The 19790-nt window shown below is 41.8% G+C and overlaps 1 protein-coding gene across 4 annotated transcripts in view; it reads left to right on the forward strand.

The window, feature by feature from the left end:
* KLHL13 (kelch like family member 13) overlaps window positions 1–19790 on the forward strand; it is a 320339-nt gene that overhangs the window by 293384 nt on the left and 7165 nt on the right. For all 4 annotated transcript variants that reach the window (XM_074208734.1, XM_074208733.1, XM_074208732.1 and 1 more), the window contains 3 exons: window positions 1153–1285; window positions 1705–1901; window positions 13100–13895. In XM_074208734.1, coding sequence (XP_074064835.1) covers window positions 1153–1285; window positions 1705–1901; window positions 13100–13895 — 1126 coding nt within the window. The remainder of the gene's footprint in view (window positions 1–1152; window positions 1286–1704; window positions 1902–13099; window positions 13896–19790) is intronic.

Here is a 19790-nt window from a genome sequence, read left to right on the forward strand (position 1 = left end):
CCTTCTCTTAGGTCTCTTTCCCCCTTTCCCCTGCCATGGGATACGAATATAGCTACTAAAGTCCACTGAAGAAATCAGTGATTGCCTTGTCATGGCTAATACTCATTGATGAGGACTTGTACCCCCTACAGGGCATTCCAGACCTAGAGCGAGAAAAGATATCTTAGTGGTTGCCTATCTGAAGTCCAGAGAACGGAAAGGAAGCAGCAGGTAGTGAATGGCAGAACCAGGATTCCATTCCAGGTCTGGGGACTCCAGATCAAACTCTATGCCATGTTGATTACCTGGTGGTCAGCCTCTCTCTTTTAAGCTGGGCCTAGATGAGCATTCAGACTTCTCACTTTGGACCTACCGAACTCTGCTTTACTGAGTCACTGTCATATCATGAAGCATCTGAGTAGGACTCTGGGAGGGGGAGGGTCCTGTAGCTGTAGATTTGTAGATACATGTATGTATGTTATGTATGGGGGGGAAAAGATCGGTTTGTATGTCTATGTGGGTGGGTATAGACACCCACCCACACATACCATATATAAATATAAGTAAATATTAGAGACTGTAGTAGAGAGTTATCCTTAATTACATGTCATACCTGTGTGACCATGAGCCAATTCATTCTCTTCTCCGAGTCCCAGGCAGCTCTCTAAGACTAAGTTATACTGAGTAGTTGAACCATATCAGTGGGAGGAGTTTGCACACTAAGAATTCCTCTGATTAACGAAATTATGACCTTTTCCTCCTGCCAGAAAAAAGATGCATATGTGCCCCCCGACTCTATTATTGAGTAATTAGAACTGAAAGGCACTTCTATTTAACCCCCTCATTTTGCAGAGCACAAAAGTGAAGGTTGATACAATATTCTTTTTTTTCTTCAAAAAAAAGTATAGTTTCATTTTATTCCTGTTGATAAAACTATCAAACTTGGGAATCTATTCAATGCCCCTTAATTATTCTGGACTCTAAAATTGCTTTGATTTTCTGGGTCTTTTTTTGTAATCCTAAATACAACCTTGTCACTGTTAAGTAGCCTCTTGGAGTTGGAAGAACCTTCCCTGCTGTGAGTCTTCACACAGAGTGAGAGGCTGCCAAGGGTCACCTGCACATGACTTCTTTCTTGAGGAATGAATGATTGATGTTGTGATCTTGTTGTAGGGCTTTGACCAGCTCCGTGTCGAAGGATTGCTCTGTGATGTGAGCCTTGTCCCTGGAGATGGAGATGAAGCCTTTCCTGTTCACAGGGCCATGATGGCATCTGCCAGTGATTACTTCAAGGCTATGTTTACAGGTGAAGTACTCTTAATTTGCAGTCTTAATTTGAAGTCATTGTCTCCTGGATGTGGATGATCAATCTTTAGGATGGTAGTATTCTGATTTACTTCTGTGGGAGAGGAGTAACCAGAAGACACGGTTAAGAGGGATCCTAGCTTCACTTGGCAAATGGATTCAAACTGATTTTCCCATTTGTACCCATTTTGACCTGCAAGGTTTCTTCTTCAGACAAAAGCCCCCTTGGATAAGTGGGGAGAGCCTTTTGGAAACACTTGCTCCACCTGTCTGGTACCCCAGGCATCCTTTGGATTATTACTAAACCTTCTTGGTCAATGGTGTTTTTCCACTTAATTTTATTTCCATACTATTGGCCAAAATGAGTTCTGCCTTCATTCAAAGATTCCCTTCCATTTATCCCAATGTCTTTTTCTCCAGGTGGCATGAAAGAACAAGATTTAATGTGCATTAAACTGCATGGAGTGAATAAAATTGGACTGAAGAAAATCATTGATTTCATCTACACTGCAAAACTCTCTCTTAATATGGACAACCTGCAAGATACACTGGAAGCTGCGAGCTTTCTCCAGATTCTGCCCGTCTTGGATTTCTGCAAGGTGTTTCTGATATCAGGGGTAAGACCCTTTTACTTTGTTACTGCTATTGTTTCCATGCTCTCTTCTAATTCTTCACTCTCCAATCCACCATTGGACTTCTGAACCACCCATCATCCCATGTGCTTGGCAGACAGGCAGGCAGGTTCATAGCTCTTTCAAGGATCTTCAGACTGGCAGATTCTTAATTGAAACACAGATTGAAGCAAAGCAGGTCCAGGAAAATGGAGTCATTAACTTAGTTGTTTTATGCATGGACACAGAGGTCATGAAGAACCTTGGTAGCCATTAATTGATGAATGGATGGATGAATAAATGAATGAATGAATGAATGAATGAATGAATACATCGGGCTCCTCTTCACTATACATTGAACCTGTTCTCCTGGGGCTTGCTTAATGTCTGCAAATGCCTGTGCTTTCACAAAAGACTGACATGGAGATGAAATACTGGAGAGAGACCTTTGGAACTCTGAAGACTTGATTTGAAATAGTTTTCTGGAAATCTGGGTGGCTTTTTTTCCTGCAGCCCAGACTCTGGAACAGCTGCCAACCTTGAACATGGTAACAAGGGGAGTCCACGTCCATTCAGGAGCCAATGCTTAGGTAGAAGTTGAGTTGAGTTGGGGTGGGGTGGGGGGAGTGTAAGGCACAGCCAAGAGTGACAGACAGGGAGCAGCCTTAGCAGGTTTCAGGACTTTGTCTGTTTTCTTTTGGCTTTTTGGTGCCACAGCTTTCTAGTCTGCTCCCTTCAGATTTGATTTGGAAAGATTAAAAATATACCAAGTTTTCTCCAGAGGGATTTCCAGGCCTTGTCATTATATGTGACTCCAGGGAAGGTGAACCATCTTGATTTCTCTCCACTATTTTTAATAGATCACATGGAAGGATTTCTTTTCCTCTAGCTGTGTGTGGCCCACCCTTGAGTATAATTTTAGAAAAACATGGTTTGTTGATGCTTTTTTTTAGATTTTTGCAAGGCAAATGGGGTTAAGTGGCTTGCCTAAGGCCACACAGCTAGGTAATTATTAAGTGTCTGAGACCGGATTTGAATCCAGGTACTCCTGACTCCAAGGCTGGTGCTTTATCCACTGCGCCACCTAGCCGCCCCTGTTGATGCTTTTTCATAGAGATTCTTTTATCATGTCAAATCTTCAAGTTCCATTAAATTTTAGTTACTTCACAATTTGTCATTAATTATTTTATCTTAATTTTCAACTTCTCAAATAATCAAGAGCTAATATCCGAAGTTTATAAAGATAGTTTTTTTAAAAAAAATACACTTTTATATTTCATTTTTTAAATGCTCTCTTTCACATCTCTGTGCACATCTTTAAACTTTTAGCAAAGTTGCTTGCTTGCCCTGTGTAGTTTTCTTCTTTTTTTTTTTAGGTTTTTGCAAGGTAATAGGGGTTAAATGGCTTGCCCACGGCCACACAGCTAGGTAATTACTAAGTGTCTAAGGTCGAATTTGAACTCAGGTCCTCCTCACTCCAGGGCTGGTGCTCTATCCACTGTGCCACCTAGCCACCCCCCCGAGTAGTTTTCTAAGTGATTTTTCTCTCCATTGTATCATTGTTTAGCTCAAGTGGAGGAAAAACTTGGCTTATTTCCCACATGACTTTGTATTGCCCTTACAACCCTGGCTACTTTTTATTTCATAAATTGTGTCACTCTACTATCATAATTTAATTGTGGCTACTAAATGAGTTTTTATTTCTTGAATAGTGAAAGTGTTGTTTTTTCCAAGGAACTGAATACATTCATGGTTTGGTCCTCATTTTATGTTTTTGTCATTATATCGAACCTTGAGTTGATGGTGAACCAAATCTTGTTGACTGGGTTATTTTAATTTCTTACATACACTTATTATTTGAAATGGACCAACAGTTGAAATTGAATTTGCAGGATTATAATGGGATGTCATTCTTTGAAGTCAAGCTATGTGCAATGTTGAATATACTTGGTTTGGTGTTCACTAGTTTACATCCTTCTTAATTGTTTTTCCAGTTTCAGTAGTTAATTTTTTAATATAACTGCACAAGAGTGAAATCAGATACTGACTGTGCCAAAGCCTATTACATAAACAAAGGCCAGATTGGGGAAAAAATATGGAATGCCAGAATTGGACGATGGAGGCTCAGTGGCCATCAGTAACCTCTTCTAGAGCCTCTCCTGAATCTGTTTCATTCAACCTTCCCTTGAAGGCTTGCGGTACGGGGTAGCTTACAACTTCCTGAGGAGGCTAGAGAAGATCCATTTCATTTTTCACTTTGGAAAAAGGAAGCTTTTCCTGGCATCTGGCCTAAATGGACTTCTTTACAAGCCCCTCCCCGCTTCTCCTCAGTTCTCTGCTAGTGCTTCTGCTTTAGCCCTTTCCTTTCTCTGGCTTAAATAGTTCCAGAATAATGGATTCAAAGTTGGAATTATGAATAATAATTAAAATTCTATTTTAGCATGTTACCATGTATGCTTCTGCAAATAGAGATGAAGATATTGAAATCCATTTGGTAACTAAATACCAAGTTAGTCTTTTTTTTCCTGTTGATTGATGAAGTACTTGTAATGGTTGATGAATTTCTATAGACTACTATGTTGGCATGGAACTTAGCCAAAATGTGCATTAGAACTGTATTGTTTCACCCCTTTGAGAATGTCTTTCTCTTCTGAACCATTTATTTATTTATTTCCCCCCTAGTTATTGCTTTTTTTGTTGTTTCTTTTTTGCAAGGCAATGGGGTTAAGTGGACTTGCCCAAGGTTACACAGCTAAGTAATTATTAAGTGTCTGAGCTCGGATTTGAACTCAGGTACTCCTGACTCCAGGGCTGGTACTCTATCCACAGTGCCACCTAGCCGCCCTCTTCTTAACCATTTAAACACCAATTTAAAGATTAGGCCAGACTAACCAGCTCTTACGGACTTTTTAACTAGTCATCAGCTTTCCATTCTTGGTTGAGCATATGCACCACATTTCAGTATTCTTGGAGGAGTGGGGGTTTAGTCTTTCATTGGTGGTTTTATCCCCTTTCTTGGAAATATTCTCCTGCTTTTTCTGTTCTCTTTATAATGCACTTTTGCATCAAGACTCAATATGTGTTCCAGTAAACCTCTGAAGAGACTTAGAAGAGATCCCAGATGCCATCTCATCCTCTCCCCTCATTGGATTTCTACAGAAAGCCACCCCCCACAGTCCCTCTCTTCTTTCGTTTTGCCCAGGTAGTTGCATTAGCAGCCCTGCAGTGTATAACTTTCCCCAGGAGCTCAAAATCACTTCTTTTTCTATTGTCTTTATTCGAAGCATTTTCTCTCTTCTTTCAAAGGGCAATTTCCATTTTAAATCTGCCCATTTTTCCTCTTCTCAGCTAACAAATGCATCTTCAGAACTAGTGCTTTGGTTTCCTTTCCTTGCTGATAACTATACACTTCAAGTTGCTGGGGAGACATTTCAAAGGAAGAGTAATAAGAACAATATAAACAACAGAATAATGACAAATTATTTCAAATTGCAGATCTAGTAGGAAGCTCCAATCTTAACTCACCACATTTTCTTAAGCTGCTAATCTCCTAGGAACCTGACAAAACCCACTCTTCACTTTAGATGAGCATTTTCCTCCTGCCTCTCTCTTGGCCTGAGGGCATGTGACTGTGGGCTACAGAGCAAAACTTGGGCAGCAGAGCAACATTAATTTATTGCAAATGAAACAATGAAATTAAATCATCGAGAGCTAACAGTACCCCCTCCCCCAATCTCCCAGTATCAATAAAAGATGCTTGCCACATAGAGTCTACGAGCTGATTTTTGCTGCTCCATGATTTTGGAGAGGAAGTAGAGCATAGACAGTGTTGAGTATCAAAGAGCCCACAAAGCACCGTACTTTTGGCTCATAGTGAGTACCCAACAAATGCTCAGCTTCATTCTTTCAAAACATTTATATTTGCATTTGGATTATATTTTTATACTTTCAAAGGAATACAATCTGGTAGCTTACATCATCCTTTCAGACAAAATAATGGAAACAATCCTGAAATCCCCCATTTGGGAAGAACCTAAAACATTCTTCAGTCAAACCTCTGCCTGAGAACTTGTCTACTTAATGTTGTCACCCAGTGCTGACCCAATCTTTGAAGGTCTTCGATGATCATTTACTCTTCTGCCCTCTCTAGGTAGTCCAACTGTTAGGAACTTTTTTCTTTTTCTTGAGCTCAAAGGTTCCCCTGTGCCTGCTGGAGCTTCCTCAACCAGAAGAAGTCCAATCTTTTTCCATAAATTAGGGGACTAGAAACAGTTTTTCTTTATATTTCTTTTTGCACCCTTAGCACATAGCATAAGGTCCTGCCCAGTTTAGGCTGTCACAGATCTCTGACAGTGAATTGTAATAATTAAAAGCTTCTTCTGCCCAGTTTCCTTTCTCTTCCATAGTTAAAATGACACCCCCCCCCCAGTTTCCTTTACCTTCCCTGTTGGTATAATGGTTTCAAGTATATTCACCAACCTGGTCACCCCCCTTCAGATGGTGTTGTAGCTTGTTGATGTCATTCCTAAAATGAGGTACCCAGAACTGGCCCCAGTATACTATCTGGGGTCTAGCCAGGGCTGAAGACAGAAGGAAATGGAAATATCCATTCAAGTGTTTGAAAATGATCTCATTATTTCTATTAATCGTTAAGTCTGATCCTGTTCTTTTGCCTCCAATCCCTTGTTTGCCCTTCATTGTCAAATGTCTGTTTTCAAATTTGTATTGCCCAGTATTGGACCAGAGTTTCATGTCTAGAAGAATTAGTGCTTTCCATCTTTATATTATCTAAACTTGTCTTTTTTTCCTGGGTACATAAAGTTTATTTTTTCATTTTTAAAATAGTTTTCATACTTAGCTTTGGTTTTTACATCACCTTCAGACATGACTTTCATTTAGCAATCTCTCTATTTAGAGAGCCATCCCTTGTAATGACTACATAGAACAAAAGCAGTCCAGCAAAAACTGACCAACACCACCTCAGTGTATACAGGGGAATATGACTTTGTCTTGTATTTTAATAGTCAACCATGTGGTCCAGTATCTAGAACAGGGTCAGCCATTGTTACAGTTTGTTGTAAGTCCAAACCCCCTATTTGCCCCTCAGAAACCCACCACCCTTCCTGGTTAGCCTGCCACTTTCCTGTAATCTTGACTTTACTTTAGTCTCTCTGTACCAGCATGAACTCTTGTAGCTGAAATGCTCTATATTTAAGAGGACTAGATTTAGGAACTTTTCTATCTCGTGTTACCTGGGTGATAGTTTCAAGTGAATACCTACCAATAATTAACTGCTGAATATTAATAATGTGGGTCTTTTATTTTTAGTTGTCCCTTCCTTCACATCTCTTGGAGCTCTTTTATTTCTAGAAGGAGCAGGAATGAATGCTCATTGTCCTCCCACAGCACACTGGCTGTTGTCTATGAGCTCTTGAAAGGCTCAGCCCCTTTCCACCAGGAGGGGAGCATCCTGGGAGGATGGCACACTCTGGCAACTATCTTTGTGAACTGGCTGCTTTGTCATGGTCCTTTCCAGGGCTCTGTGTCTAGGAATCTGAGAATCCTGACATGTAGAAGTACTTTTCTAAGCACCTTTAATTATTATGGAGTTTCTTTTATATTCTCTTTTTTGCACATTTTTGTTGTAATCAAAGGAAGTTGAAATTAGAGGGGAAGGTCTTAAGCTGCTAAGATATCATTTTTTATTCCCATTTATAAATTATCTAGTGAGGATCTCATCTTGGATTCTGCTTTGTTTATTTCCCCATCCAATGGAGCTGTCAAAATCTGTCAGCACACCTCCAAAATCTGTGATTAATGACTGGTGGAGCAGTTCAGCACCTTTTGAAACTAACCATCAATTATTTTATTATTTCTCAGTCCTTTGAGAAAATCCAGAATCCTGGCCTAACTAGTATGCATGTGTATGTATGAGTGTATGTATGTAAGTATGCATGTACACCACACACACATGTGTGCATTTGTTGAGTGGGGAATCCTGTGCTCTGAGTAGACAAATGACAGGGAGCTTTGGCAAGGAGAACTTCTGCAAAACGATGCTAGGCTCCCAACTATGCCTGCCATGCCTCCCTTTGCTACCTAATAAGGCTAGTGCAGAGTCATGTTCTGGGGGCCTTCCTATGACTAAAATCCAAACAAATGAGAAAAGAATGGGACATTAACATAGCAGGAATTTTGAGGATCAGTCTAGCAACCTAATCTGCCATCTAGTGAACTGTGGGGCTAGGGAAGTGTTGGAGGACTATACCTTGGGAATCCCTTTCTCTTGGGACATCACCTGTTCATGGATCACTTCCTGTTGCATGGGCAGTATTGCTAAGAAAGGGGGCAGAAATCTGATTCTGAGTCAAAGAGAATGCTCAATGAGGTGCTGCTCAGAATTCCACACATTTTTGTGTAAACATTCTTTGTAAATTGTTTATGGTAACTTTGTTTTTTACAAAAAGTGTGCTTTTGTGTCCTGTGGAAGGTCTTGGGTGGTATCTCATCGATTGCCATCAGTCTCCTTTTAGCTTTTTAACAAAAGGAAAATCCCTACTGTCCACCATGCTCTCTTAGCCACCTGCTCCTCTCCTATGAGATTTGCATCCTAGATTTGTATGACATTATGAAGACACACAATATCTGAGTAAAGAGGGCCCTGACTCAATTACTCACGGCTTAGTTTTTAATAGGCATATTTGTATGCTGGCCTTGTTCACTGAATTTATCCTCAGCATGACATTTGCTGAGGCCTTTCATTTCTTCAAGTAGAGATTTAGTTTGCAAATGAGGGGAGGAGAGAAGGGAAGTGGGGGAAGTGGGGGAAGGGGGGGAAGTGGGGCACTAGTGAGCCGGGCTGCTCACAGAAATTCACAAGTTGAATTCTTGGTTGGGCTAGATTCCTGCTTTTGAAAGATCAATTCCTGAGGGCAGTGAGAAAGAGCCCCCATTCTGTTGGCAGACTCAAAGTCTCTACAAAGCATCCATTTTTTTCTTTCACCAGCTATGGGGAATTTACCATCTCTCTTCCCCCTCCCCCTTTCCCTCCCTCTTCTCCTCCCCTCTTGTTCCCCTCTTCTCCCCCCCCCTTTCCTCTCTCCTTTTCCCCCTCCTGTCCTCGCCTTTCTCTCCCTCTCCTTCCAGTTAGATCTAGATTAAATCCAATTACACTCAAGTTGAAGGAGTTGGCAAATTCTCTTACACTAGAAATTTGAGGCCAGTTCTGACTTGGTTTTCGGTTTTTTGTTTGGTTTTTTGAGGTGGGTTTGTGGCTTGGGCTTTGGTGCACCCGATTTTCTCTTCTAGTTAAGGGGAACTGAAACTTTGGAATCTAATTTTTTTTCTATTTATTTGATATTTGTATTTACTGTGTGCTGAGAATTCTGAGCAAAAGAACAAAGCTCCCTTGGGAAGGTCTGGCATAGGAGAAGCTGCGAAGCAAATGAATTTGCTCCTTTTGTGCGCTGACCAGCCCTTTGTTTGTCATCTTCTCTGTTCAGAGCTTGGAAAGAAGCAACCTTCCCAGAGCTTTCCTCTCCCACCAGCTAAAGTAAAGAAGAGAGTACTTGACTTTCACAGAACTAAGTTGAGATGAGAAAAAGCAGTGAAGAAAGAGAAAACAGAAAAGCCTCAGAGGGGACAATCTGGGTTTCTGTAGTCCTATGACCAAGTGGCTGAGGCAACTCTTGTATATAAGTTGACCTGCCTTAGTGGAGGAAATTTCTCTCCTGCTAGTTTCTCTATTCAGTGAAATCTCATAATGTCGCAGTTGAAAGGGATTTCAAGACTCTCTTTGACCAAAAACCTTTGCACCATCCTCTTAAGCTGGTCTTCCAGCCACTGCCAGTGACAGAAAATTGTCATTGTATCCCTCAGTGACCCATTGCAGTTGGCGAAAAAGTAGAATTTGTCACAGATAAAGCAAAATGAAGCCAGCTGTTGTAAGATTACTCATGCTAATAGAAGCACACAGTGATACAGGTTATTACAAACTAATATATTTTACCCTGTTTTCCTTTATTTAGTGTAGATGAAGGTGAAGGTAGTACCTAGCAGCCTAATGGGGAAGATGGGATATGAATGGCCAGGCATTAACAAGATGCAGACAGGATAAAACAGTGTTGGTCTCTGGTGATTAACTTCTTACACAAGATGGTATTTCTAGCTGAGACATGAAGGAAGCCAGGAGACAAACAGGAGGAAGGGTAGAACATTCTAGTCTTGGGGGCCATCCAGTGTCACTGGATCACATAGTATTTTGGGGGCAAGGGGTGGTCAAGGCACTTAAAGATGGGCTTCAAAGACCCAATAAAGTCTTTCATAATTTGATCCTGCAGGCAATCAGGAGCTGTTGGAGTTTTTGAGTAGGAGGATGACCTGGTTGGACTTGCAATTACTTAGAAAAATTCATTTGACAGCAGATGAGAGGATGAACTGGAGTGGGAAGGAGCTTGAGGCAGCAGGGAGTCCAACTAGAAGGCATGGACCTGGGGAGTGACAGATTCTAAAGAAAGAAGGGGGGCATATGCAAGAGATCAGGCCAGGTAGAAACAGCAGGGCTTGGGTTGGGATATGAGAGATGAGAGAGAGAGAGAGTGAAAGAGTTGAAGATGATCTCGATATTTGGAGCTCAGGTGACTGGACACAGTGATGGGACGGGGTGGGGGGTTGGGAAGGAAGGGGGTGAGCTCCATTTGACATGTCTATTAGGCATTGGAGATCAGGGAGGTGAGGTGACTGGGGATTCTAGGGAAAGAAAAAAAACAAGTAGCACACTCATGTTTGAAATCTTTGATTTTAAATTAACTCCAGAGCCAAGGAATCCAAGAACAAACATTCTTGCACAGCTCCTGATAGTTGATCGAGCAATGATAGATCAGACTTAAGCTTGCAGATCTCACCCCTATACCTGACTAGGGGCTGATAATTGATGTGTCCTTGGCTACTTGGAGAAGAAATTTGGGAAAGAATGCAAGAGGAACATTGGGCAATCAAGGGGAAAGAAGGAAGGAGCATGCACACATGTCCAAAGTGTCATGCTTTCATCCTTACTTCCATTTTACCCTCACGGTTGAAATACTATCAGTTCGGGCCACTTTTTTAAAACGTTGCTTGCTATCATGGATATGTGGCAGGTGATTAAAAGCAAGCATCAGTTATGAACAATCCATTCTATTTCAGTTAAAAAAATGATCATATACACAATTTAGCAAAATCATAGCTAAATATACCAAACAAGGAGGCAAAATCTTCAGATGTTTTGAATTTAATATGTTTGAGTCAATACCCAGGGCTTCGTCTTATCAGACCACACATGGAATCTCGTGGTCACCTGTAGACATCACATTTTTGGAAGAACATCAGGTATCTGGAGACAATATAGAGATGTGCAACCAGGATAGAGTGGGTTACAAGAGTACATCACACTGGGTATGCTTAACCCAGAGAAGAAAAGGGGCAACACATGGTAGCTGTGTCCATGTAGATAAGGACTGGTCATGTGACAAGAGGGACCAACCTTGATTTGCTTGGCCCCAGCAGGGGAATAGGGGATTGAGGGAGTGGGGTGGGGGTTGGGGAGCAGGGAGTTGCAGAAAGGCCAGTTGAAGCTGAGCGGGTCAGACTTGCTAGTCTGTTAGTCTTCTAGTCTTCTACATTTCCCACTGCAACAGGCCAAATGATTATTTATTGAGTCGGGGATTTTGTGCTTAAGTTGTCTGGATATCATTTGATTTTTATGCCATCTTCAATTCTTAACATCTCCCAAATTATCTAAAACAATTGAAGCTTCCATTGGAACAAAGAAAAAGCCAGTTGGGGCTAACCACACTTGCCACATTCCATACTTTTTGCCCCCACCTGCCTTCCCCACAGAACAGGTCACGCACCCTGCTAGCCGAAGCTATGGGTGTGGTTCACCTGAACTCATAATGGTTCTCAGGGCTGTTTTCGTGAAGTTGGAAGGTCATAGTCAGCAATGAATGACAACTTGTGCTTGCTTTGCCTTGCTCTGCTCCTCTTCCTATTTGATTGCACACACCTGGCTTTCTCTACAGAGAACAGGTTCTTGTTTGGTTTGGACTTGAGCTAGATAGCCCAGAAGATTTCCTTCTCATTCTGAGGTGTAGGATTCCCTAGGAAATGCATTGACAAATGATACGCACACTTGGGTTGATTTTGGTGGGGGAACAATTTTAGGCCCCCCCTAAAACTGACTTTTAAAGAAGTTATAGATGCAGCATATAACTTCATATTCTGATTCCATTACCTTCAATAGTTGGTTTTGTAGATTGTTGTACAGATTTGCTTTTACAAATGGAGCAGCTCTGAATCCTTTTTGTGGTGGTGGAGGTGGGGTACTTAGGATTAATGTCTGAGCAAAGACACTTTTGAGTCCACAGGTAGCATCATTTTTATACTTTTATTGATTCTTTCCTATTGATGCTCCCAAGGGAAACGTGACCTTTTAGGGAAAACAAGGGAAGGGGTGGGGTTGGATGGAAGGGAGGCTGGTACTGGCAGTTACATTGATGGAAGCTAGTGCTTGCTTTGTTTTTTTTTTTAAATTAGTGCATCTGACTTATGGTTAGGAGGAAAAGCAAAATTGTTATGACTATTTTCACAATTTGAACTTGACCAGAATTCAAAACCCATTTTTGACTCTACATGTTTGAGTGAAGGAAAAACAATAGCTTTAGTTGTCTAGTCCTACTGAGTTTCAGGGTTTCTTTGTCTTGATTACATGGTTGTTTGCTTTTTTCAGCCTTTCCCTGAAAGGAGAAAAAGTAGTTTGAGGTTTCTAGTCATCATTCTCCTGAGATATGAACATTTTTCTTACCTTCTTAACATATACCAGAACACCCCCCCCATATCTACACAGGCATTTATACACACATGTATTCAAACACTGTTTGTTGTCCTTGGTTCTCCAGGATCAATCTGTGACTGATCAGTCCAGTCCAAGCCCAGAATGCTCTCTCACAGGTCAGGTACATATAGTCCATGTGAACGCTGACACAGGACTGCCCAGCAAGGCATACCTTCATCAGAGGGGATACAGTGCTCTCTGAGCAAGAATTGAAGTAGTTCAAAGGAAACAAGAGATACACACACATACATGCATCACTTTACATACCATTACATATATACATAGCTCCACTCAGACCCAAAGCATCATGGTCCCTTTTGTCTTTCCTGAACAGGTCTCTTTAGACAACTGTGTTGAAGTGGGGCGCATCGCCAACACCTACAATCTCACCGAAGTGGACAAATATGTGAACAACTTCATCTTGAAGAACTTCCCTGCCATCCTGAACAGTGGGGAATTTGTTAAGCTCCCCTTTGAACGGCTGGCCTTTGTGCTTTCCAGTAATAGCCTTAAGCACTGCAGTGAGCTCGATCTCTTCAAGGCCGCCTGTCGCTGGCTTCGCTATGACGACCTGCGAATGGAGTTCGCTTCGAAGCTAATGAAGAATATTCGCTTCCCCCTGATGACACCACAAGATCTCATTAATTACGTGCAAACTGTGGACTTTATGAGAACGGACAATACTTGTGTGAATTTGCTTCTCGAAGCCAGCAACTACCAAATGATGCCCTTCATGCAGCCCGTGATGCAGTCAGAGAGGACCGCCATCCGCTCTGACAGTACTCACCTGGTTACCTTGGGAGGAGTCCTGAGACAGCAGCTGGTAGTCAGCAAGGAATTAAGAATGTATGATGAGAAAGCCAACGAATGGAAATCTCTAGCCCCCATGGATGCCCCACGATACCAGCATGGCATCGCAGTTATTGGAAATTTCCTCTATGTTGTTGGCGGCCAGAGTAATTATGACACAAAAGGCAAAACAGCAGTTGACACTGTCTTCAGATTTGATCCTCGTTACAATAAATGGATGCAAGTCTCATCCCTGAATGAAAAGCGTACCTTCTTCCACCTGAGTGCCCTCAAAGGCCATCTGTATGCTGTGGGTGGCCGCAATGCAGCAGGAGAACTGGGTAAGTGAGGTGTGAAAAAGAAGTTGGGTCTCCCTGGACATTGATGTCTAGTTCTAAAGTAACTGTCTTTCCGAAATGAGAAGCCAAAGCATGGAACTAGAGTTTCATTGTAGGAAATTTTTCCCTTTGAGAAGCAGCCAGAAGTAGTAGTATCTCTACTTTACTGGGGTGTTATTTTGATCCCTTGGCTCCATTTCAGACATGGAATCAATCACTAGATTCCATATGAGTTTATTTGTCTCTCATGAGGTAGAGACAACTTGAATGGCGGAGTCATTTCATGCAATTTCAATTGGTGTGAAATTTGACCAGTACCTCAGTTTTCATGTTTTGTACCCCATCCCCACCTTGCTACTTACTAAATGTTTTTTGAACAGGTAAATTCCTCTAGTAGAAGATTGATAGCTATTTTCCCTCCTAGATAGTCTTTGTTACCTTTTGGTAACATTGCAATAAGATAAAGATAAGCTCCTAAATAGATGAAATCGAAGACATTTGCCATGTTCCATGATTTACTTTATGTAATTCACAGCCTTCTGAACAGTTCAGTCAATCTGCACAGTGAATAAAGAACATTTTCTCTTGATGAAAACCAAAATTGGTCTTCTTGCTCTAAGCTGTCCTTGTGCACTGTACTTGATTATGTTGCTTACTTTTTTTTCTTCCTGAGCCATGATTACTTAAGATAACAGTTTAATGTATTGGTGCTTTGGCTGCCTGTAATTAACTATATAAGGTATAATTTTCTTATTCTAAATCAAATTGGAGTAAGAAGTCTTCACAAAAAGGGAATCAGGAAGACTGCAGTTCCTGTTTGGTAAACTCCAAAGCCTGACCCCATAAAACACTTAATTATTGATATGCTGGCCTTTTTTAAAGAAACAAAGGTCAAAGGAAAGAAACAGGGTCAATGACAGGAGTAAAAAAAATATACAGGAAGAATATATGCCAATATATGGCTGGAGACAGCAGCTGGTAGTCAGCAAGGAGTTGAGAATGTAGGATGAGAAATCCCAGTAGTCATTAATGATTGTAGATGAAGAAATATTGGTTTTATCTCAAGCATTTAATCAGTGAACTGTGTTGGAATATTGTACTAATGAGGTCAACTTGATGTGCCTAGTCTCTGTCCAGTGAGCCTGGCCAGATAGCAGAGAAACTATCCTCCTATCCCAGTTTGTGGTCTGAGCCCTGTCCTCCTGCTTCACAAATGCCTTTGTTTGAAAAGGGCCCTGGGCATGGAACACATGGCCCAGCATGTCTCGTTGCCACTGCCACGTTAGGAAAAAAAAAAAACATGCCTGTGTACATGGAGGCTGAGGAGTATCTTTTTTCTTTTGTATTATCTTAATTAATTTCATAAGGGAAGTGTGTTAATGGGCACACCTCTTTAGGTGAGAAGGAATATTTTTGCCATAAGTGCTGACTCCCATTCCCTAGCCTCCTTCTCCCTTGGATGTCCTCTCTAAAACCCTTTGAAATCGACATCATTTTCTTTGGTGAAAGCCCACTTGTAAGAGTGCCAGTGCTCCCTCCTCAAACCCAATCTGTACAGAGACAATCCTCCTTTAGAGCAAATTCAGGGACTTCACTGAGTTAGTAATTCCTTTGGTGGAGTCCTTTTAATTGCTCCTTGAGTCCCTCCCTATCTCTAAAAGCAAGATGGAAGCTGGATACCTCAACCAGTTCAATGCAGCAAAGGCATCAATAAGATTCTGTGAGAATAGCAATGGTGCTTCTGCAAGGAAAGCCATGTTCCTCAGAAGGCATCACATGAATACATATCCTAATTTAGGGTTTGTTAATATTACTTCGATGTAATATTTTATATCTATATAAGGTATATGGACTTTGTATGGCTTCAGAACTTTGATCTTCTCCTGAAGAATTCAAAAAGCCATCATTAATTCTTTCCCCCAGTCTCACACGCCAAGTATAGACCATGAGCGTGTTATTTTGAATCAGAATGATAGTTGAGACACAAATAGCTTTTTATAACCTTTATAACCAAAGCACTTTACATACCTTAGCTTGTTTAACACCATTACAACCCTCTGAAGTCAGTATGATGGGTTTTAATATATCCCTATTTTAGAACTGAGGAAGCTGGGGTTTAGGGATGTCAAGTGGGTTGTTTTCTGTGGTCACCCAACTAGTTAGTGTTAGGGTCAGATCTGACCCCAGGTTTTCCCTCCAACTCTCCATTTTATACCATCTCCTATTACCATTCTCAGATGTATATAAGCTAGATTCCAAATTAATCTTATTCCCAGCAGACAGATACACATGTGTGTAAGCAGAATTTTGGGGTTTGGAGGAACCTATTACATCTCCTCATCCAGCTGAAGATTGTCCCAGAATTCCCTTCTTTTATATCCCCAACAAATGGGCAGTCTTCTAGCTGCATCATGAAGGCCTTCAATGAAGAGAAGGAGCACAGTCCCCCCCTCTGATGCAGTCTTCTCTGCTATGAGATAATTCTGTTAAGAAGCTTCTTCTCATGTCTGACCTAAATTGACCTCATTACAAATTGATGTGCTTTAGCTGAGTTACCTGAAGAAAAAGTATCTTTTGTGTTCAGATGGTCTCTGGGTGCTTGAGAGCATTGGAAGCCGCCCCCCCCCCCAGGCCTTTAGAAGAGTTTGGCTCATTTGTGAGTTGTTCCTGAACTGGATTATGGCACCCAAGCCCTGTGCTCTCCTTTTCCCAGAGGGTGTTCTTTTAAATAGGTTGTGTTTGGAGATGTTGAGCTGGCTGGCCAAGAGTCTCAATCGGCTTCAAAGGTCAGAGGCTCAGTCTTGAACCTCATGACCCAGCCAGGGCCAAGCTCTGTGAGTGCTCCAGAAATCACACTGGGGATTCCCACAAGCTAGAACTCTTCCCCTCATCTCTGTTGTTGGAGCTCCATTTGAGTGTGCCCTCTTTTGGGTTTTTTACTCACCTTTCATTTGAGACTCCATGCATTGAGCCTTCAGCTTTGCTAGCAGAATGAGATCCTAAAGGGCCAATTAGACCATTAGGGCCAATTGGAAATTTAGGCATTATTGGGACACTAGCTCTAGTGAGCAAATCCATTTATCTGTTCTCTGTTAGACCTTGTGCCCCAGTTCTCCTGCCACTGGCTAGAGTAGACTCTTGAGAAATAGTTGTGGAATTGGATTGATTAATCTTTCCTTAGGTGAAATTGTTGATACTCTTCCTTTCTCCAGAACAACTATTAGATCCACAATGAAGTATATATCAAACTAATTTAATTAGGTAGTGAAAATCAGCCCTTATTTCCTCCAGAAGATACAGGCAGATGGGTTTTGTTTGTTCTGTGTGACTCATGTCAGCACCTTGTCGTTCTTTTCTAATTCCATCTTTTCACGTGGACAAGTTTAGAGCTAAATACAGAAAATAGCATCCATTATCCACAAGATACCACCAGACACAAGCAGGCAAACTTTCTAAACACTCAGCTCACTATTTTTTCATGTACGCAAACATGCCCATGACCTTCCAGTCATATAAACCTGACCTGACATGTTTACTTGGCCAGTCACCAGCATTTTCATCTTCTTCCTCTGGCCTGAGTTACATAATGCCCAATGAGTTTAAAATTTTGCTAATGACTAGCTGGAGTCTCCATCATCCGGAAGACTAATTTGGCCTATTGGGAAGTAGAAGACCCTCAGATGCCCCTCACCCCCTACCCTGTAAGCAGCATTTGAGAGAGACCCATCCATTCCATGACATAAAAATGCCTCTGTGGTTCCCTTGTCCACCTTTTTATTTTTCCCTCTGACCCCAAAATAGTGCAGCTTGTGGTGCTGAAGGCAAATGAGGCCAGACTCTGGATGGGGATCCCAGTTTGCTTTCATACTGGACTTTGTACAGAGTGGAGCTTAATAAATGTTAGTTGGATTGAATTGAAAACTCTTCTAAGAGCCCCTTACCCCCCCCACCTCCCATCAACCTTCTTGCCACCCCTTTGTTCCAGGGTCTTGGCTTTCAGCTCGCTTAGAGTCCTTTAGGGTAGGCAGTCCTTGACATCTCACCCCCCTTCCCCCATGGAAGCCCTATTCACTTGAAGGGGCTAGGTAAATGAGTCATACTGGAAACAACCCTTTCCCTTGCCAGTCTGCAAACATATCATTGTTGGATCACCTATGTCGATTGCCCCCTCTGGCTCTTGGAGGTGGGTGTGCAGTGCTCCATTATCATGCTAGCACTCAAAAGACTAATCTGGAGCAATCACATTATGCCTGCTCTCTTATGTGTGCTTGGCAGTCGCCCTTCCACTCCTTCTCCCCTAGTCTTGATGCTGGCACCAGGAGCTCTCCCATCAGGCTGATGGGTAAGTAGTATACCAGACAAGTCTTGAATCAGGTGCGTGACTCTCTGGAGTTTAATAGGTCCTTCATTCATCAAGGGAATCTGGTGTTGAGAAAGCCATTGGAAGTGAAATGAATGAAGAGGATTCAGAAAAAAATAACAGAGGATGCTGGATCATTGGAAGAAGATTCACCCCCTAAATTTTTCATGTAAAGCTGAACAAAAGGTCAATTAGCCACTTTGCAGATGCAGGCCAGAAACCTTATCAGAAGAATCCCTGACCAAAACAATAACACTTGTCCTAATGGTGACTCAGTCCCAATGGTGGCATGGCATTCTTGGTATTGCTGATATGTAAATGGATTAGAAGAGAACTTTCAGAGAGAGACATGAAGAGACAGAGTGAACTCAGCTTTCCAGACTTGAGATTCATCTCTCTCACAAGGACATCCTCTTTCTTTCTGTTTATTAATAAGATGTTCATAATGATATTGCCATGGTGATAGGAGAGGTACTGAGTCTCCATTCCTGCTGCAAATCAAATAAGAAGAAAAGCATCTCTGTTGTAGTAAGATTACTATAGATTGGATATAAGGAAGGGCTTGTTTCCATACCAGTATAGATTACAAAAATGTGGAATTTTTCCTCTTAGAAATCACAGAGTTCAAGATAGAACCAGACTTCTGGAAGAGGATAGGTGAGAGATGATTTGGGACTTCCCTTTCTATCTTCTTCATTTGGGGCTGGTCTTTCTTATCAAACTGCCTTTTTCACTTGTACAAATCCATCCCATTAATTTCGCTGATGCCGTGTAGTCATCAATATACTGGGCCCTCCTTCTGTAAGTGTAGTAAGCGGAGAGAATGCAGTGCACAGACAACTGGTCTTGGAGTCCATAAGACTTGTGTTCAAATCTTGCCTCACCTATTTATCAGCTGTGTGACTCTGCGTAGGCAAGTCACTGTATTTCTCTGGGCCTCAGTTTTCTCTTCTGTAAAATTAAATGCCTGGACTTAGGCCTCAAAGGGCCGTTCTAGCTCTAAGTCTGTCCTCCTATAACTCAGTGGCATTTGTGTTTATTGGACAGCCCAAAGTCAGACACTTGGGAGATAGACAGAAGAAACAGTTATTGATGATAACATTCACTATGCGGTCTTCAGGGAGATGGCAGTTTGTACTTGGCCTTGGCCATGGAACTACTTTCTATTCTTGGACAGATGGGTACAAAATGCTGCAATTTAGTGAAGCAGCAAGGGTTGGAGGACTGGATGGGGTAGGCTGGGCTGGGCTGGGCCGGGCCGGGCCGGGCCGGGCCAAGCCAGTTGAGTTGTGGACTCGGAGGCGTTTTGCAAGTCACCGATGCAGTCTCAGCTGATGCTGCTCTGGGTGTCAGTCTGGGGCCCTGGTAATACTTTGGTCCACCTTAGAATGAGGTCTTTTGATATAAGATTGGGTTGATTAACTCTCTTCTCTCAACCATTAAATTGTGGGTGGGGAGGCCAAAAATTCTACTTTCTAGAAAATTCCTATAAGGTTCCAATATATGGTGTCATGATGTGTGTGTATGATGATCTGTGA

Source organism: Macrotis lagotis, chromosome X (assembly GCF_037893015.1).
Source record: "Macrotis lagotis isolate mMagLag1 chromosome X, bilby.v1.9.chrom.fasta, whole genome shotgun sequence".
Taxonomy (NCBI): Eukaryota; Metazoa; Chordata; class Mammalia; order Peramelemorphia; family Peramelidae; genus Macrotis; species Macrotis lagotis.